This window comes from Fragaria vesca, linkage group LG5, assembly GCF_000184155.1.
Source record: "Fragaria vesca subsp. vesca linkage group LG5, FraVesHawaii_1.0, whole genome shotgun sequence".
In the NCBI taxonomy this organism is placed as follows: domain Eukaryota; kingdom Viridiplantae; phylum Streptophyta; class Magnoliopsida; order Rosales; family Rosaceae; genus Fragaria; species Fragaria vesca.
The window spans coordinates 18707444-18709773 of NC_020495.1; the positions used below are offsets into that span (position 1 = coordinate 18707444).

The following is a 2330-nucleotide window of genomic DNA, read 5'->3' on the forward strand; positions in this document are numbered from 1 at the left end:
ATTTTTCTATTTTCGAAATTTAATGCTATTTATACTTTAAAAATAGAGAAAAAAAAAACATTTACAAACCATAAATTGTTCGAGTACTATTTATATGCGTGTGTTATGAACTTACTAACATAACTTATATGAAAATAACATTTTAAGCTGGTGCCTAGTCAAATAAACTACGTTAGCAAATTCATAAAACATGGACCTAAATAGTATTCAAATTTGATACTCAAGAGTATATATGTTAGAGTAAAGGTATACTCATAAGTGATTGTAGACGTGCGAATCCGAATACTTCTTAGGTTGGCCAGTAGTTTTTTTAAGGAAATATATTAATTAAACAGTTTAGATACGTTAGTCTGCACTAAGTACATCAGACTGTCAAAGAGCCGTTGTAGCACTCTACCCAAATTTTACCCAAGTGCACCGTTTGATCACATTTCCTTCAGCAATATATACAAACTACAACAGAAGAGGTGAAACAATGATCTTTACCTCTCGGTGACACTTTCACATAAAAGATCTATCTCCTTTTTATCAACAAACTAGTTGGAGTTGGGAGTTAAGACTCGACTACTAAATATACGGCTTCATATTAGACTACTCGACCAATTTTAAGTAGTTAATCCACTTGATCCAATAGTTGTTTTGATTTAAAAGTAATAATAAAATCAACCAAAGTGAAAATCTTTAGTTGGCTCTTTCTAAGAGAAAGGCTCAAAACTAGAGCTTATCTAGTTAGATTTATGAATGACATTGATAATACTTGTGTTCTTTATGGTTTTGATACAGAATCTATTGACCATTTGCTTGCTAATTGTTCTTGCAGTGCTACTATTTGGGCAAATTGCAATGATTTGCCATCTCCTACATCTCACCAATATGTAGCAGAATGGTTAGACTTTATTTGTAAGAATGCTTCAGTCAAAAGAGGACTACTTGTTGGTGTGTTGGCAGATTTGGAAATCCAAAAACCATGTTATGTTCCAATCTGGTCAGTTCAACCGTACCACTCCTCAGTAATAGCTCTTGCTGCTTCGATGGGTGTTGCTTATAAAGAAATCAATGAACCGAGATCCTCTGCCTCTTCTGAAGAGGCTATCAACATTAAATGAATTCCTCATACTCCAAACTGGGTTAAACTCAATTTCAATGGCTCAATGTCAGACACTTTTGTTGCTGCTGGTTTTATTTTAAGAAATTCTTATGGTAATCCTCTTGTGGCTGGTGCTCGGTGTCTTCAATCTTCATTCTTCAAATGTTCTTGTTTCAGAGTGCCTTGCCCTTAGAGGCGGTCTTTTAGCTGCCAAGAGATTCAACGACAAGAATCTTCTAGTCAAAGGAGACTCATTGTTGGAGATCAATTCTATACATAATCCTGCCAATGCCCCTTGGAGAATCAAGCCAACGTGATGTTATCCCCTACATTAGTGGTCTGACAACATCTCTCTTACCCATCTTTTTCGGCAAACTTCATGGTGGATGCTCTTGCGAATACGAGTCATGCCCAGAACCCGAAGATTTGGATTGGAAATTTACCTCCCCAAGATTTTAGTGCCTTTCAGTTAGATTCCTCTCAGATTGTTGAGGAATCGTTGTAATTTTTTTTCTTCTAAAAAAATAATAAAATAATAAAATCAACAAATATCTCAGTTTTCTATCTCGTCGTGTTGGACCTACCAATTTAGCGGTTAGAGTATAAAATACCTGAAGATAAAATATACGTCGGACAATTGGTTGTTGAAACGGAAAAAGAGAAGCACAACTCTGGAAAAGCACCAGATCGAAGCAGACCAAACCTTCCATGACTTGTACGGCCTTCAATCTCACCACCAACCCCCTTCTCCCTTCAAGACCGACCCGAATCTGAAACCCGTACCCTACCCTCCATCCTTTCCTCCCTTTATGTTTAACCCCCAAGCAGAAACGATGTCGTTTCTCCCCAAACGTCACCTCTTTGGAGCTCCCGCTCCTTCCCTTGACCTTGACCGAGGTATCACTCTCACTTCCTCTTTAATATTTCTGTTATTACTTTTACTTCGACAGTGGTTAATCTATTCTGCTGCATTGATTCATTTATTTACTGTATCCCATTTCAGGTTCTGGTTCCATTTGAGAGTAGAACACTTCATCTATATGAAGCAAGATACCTTGCTCTACCAGAGGAGGTAATTTCTTTTTTGTTCTTAACATTTTTAGTGAACTGGGAGGTTATCGCGTGCATTGATTATGTTGTTGATGTGTAGAAGTTCAATCTTTGTGGTGCAGTTACTATCGAAGAGCAAGAAGTTGTTTGTGCATTTTGTGTTGGATCCTATCATTATTGATGATTCAAAGGA

At 37.0% G+C, this 2330-nt stretch overlaps 1 protein-coding gene across 1 annotated transcript; it reads left to right on the plus strand.

Moving 5' to 3' along the window:
- The first annotated feature begins 1197 nt into the window (after positions 1-1197).
- Positions 1198-2330, plus strand: LOC101296873. Its single transcript, XM_004301553.1, has 3 exons — positions 1198-1400; positions 1752-1984; positions 2091-2330. Exons 1-3 carry the CDS (start codon positions 1198-1200, stop codon positions 2105-2107), a joined length of 453 nt encoding a protein of 150 aa, XP_004301601.1. The 3' UTR covers positions 2108-2330.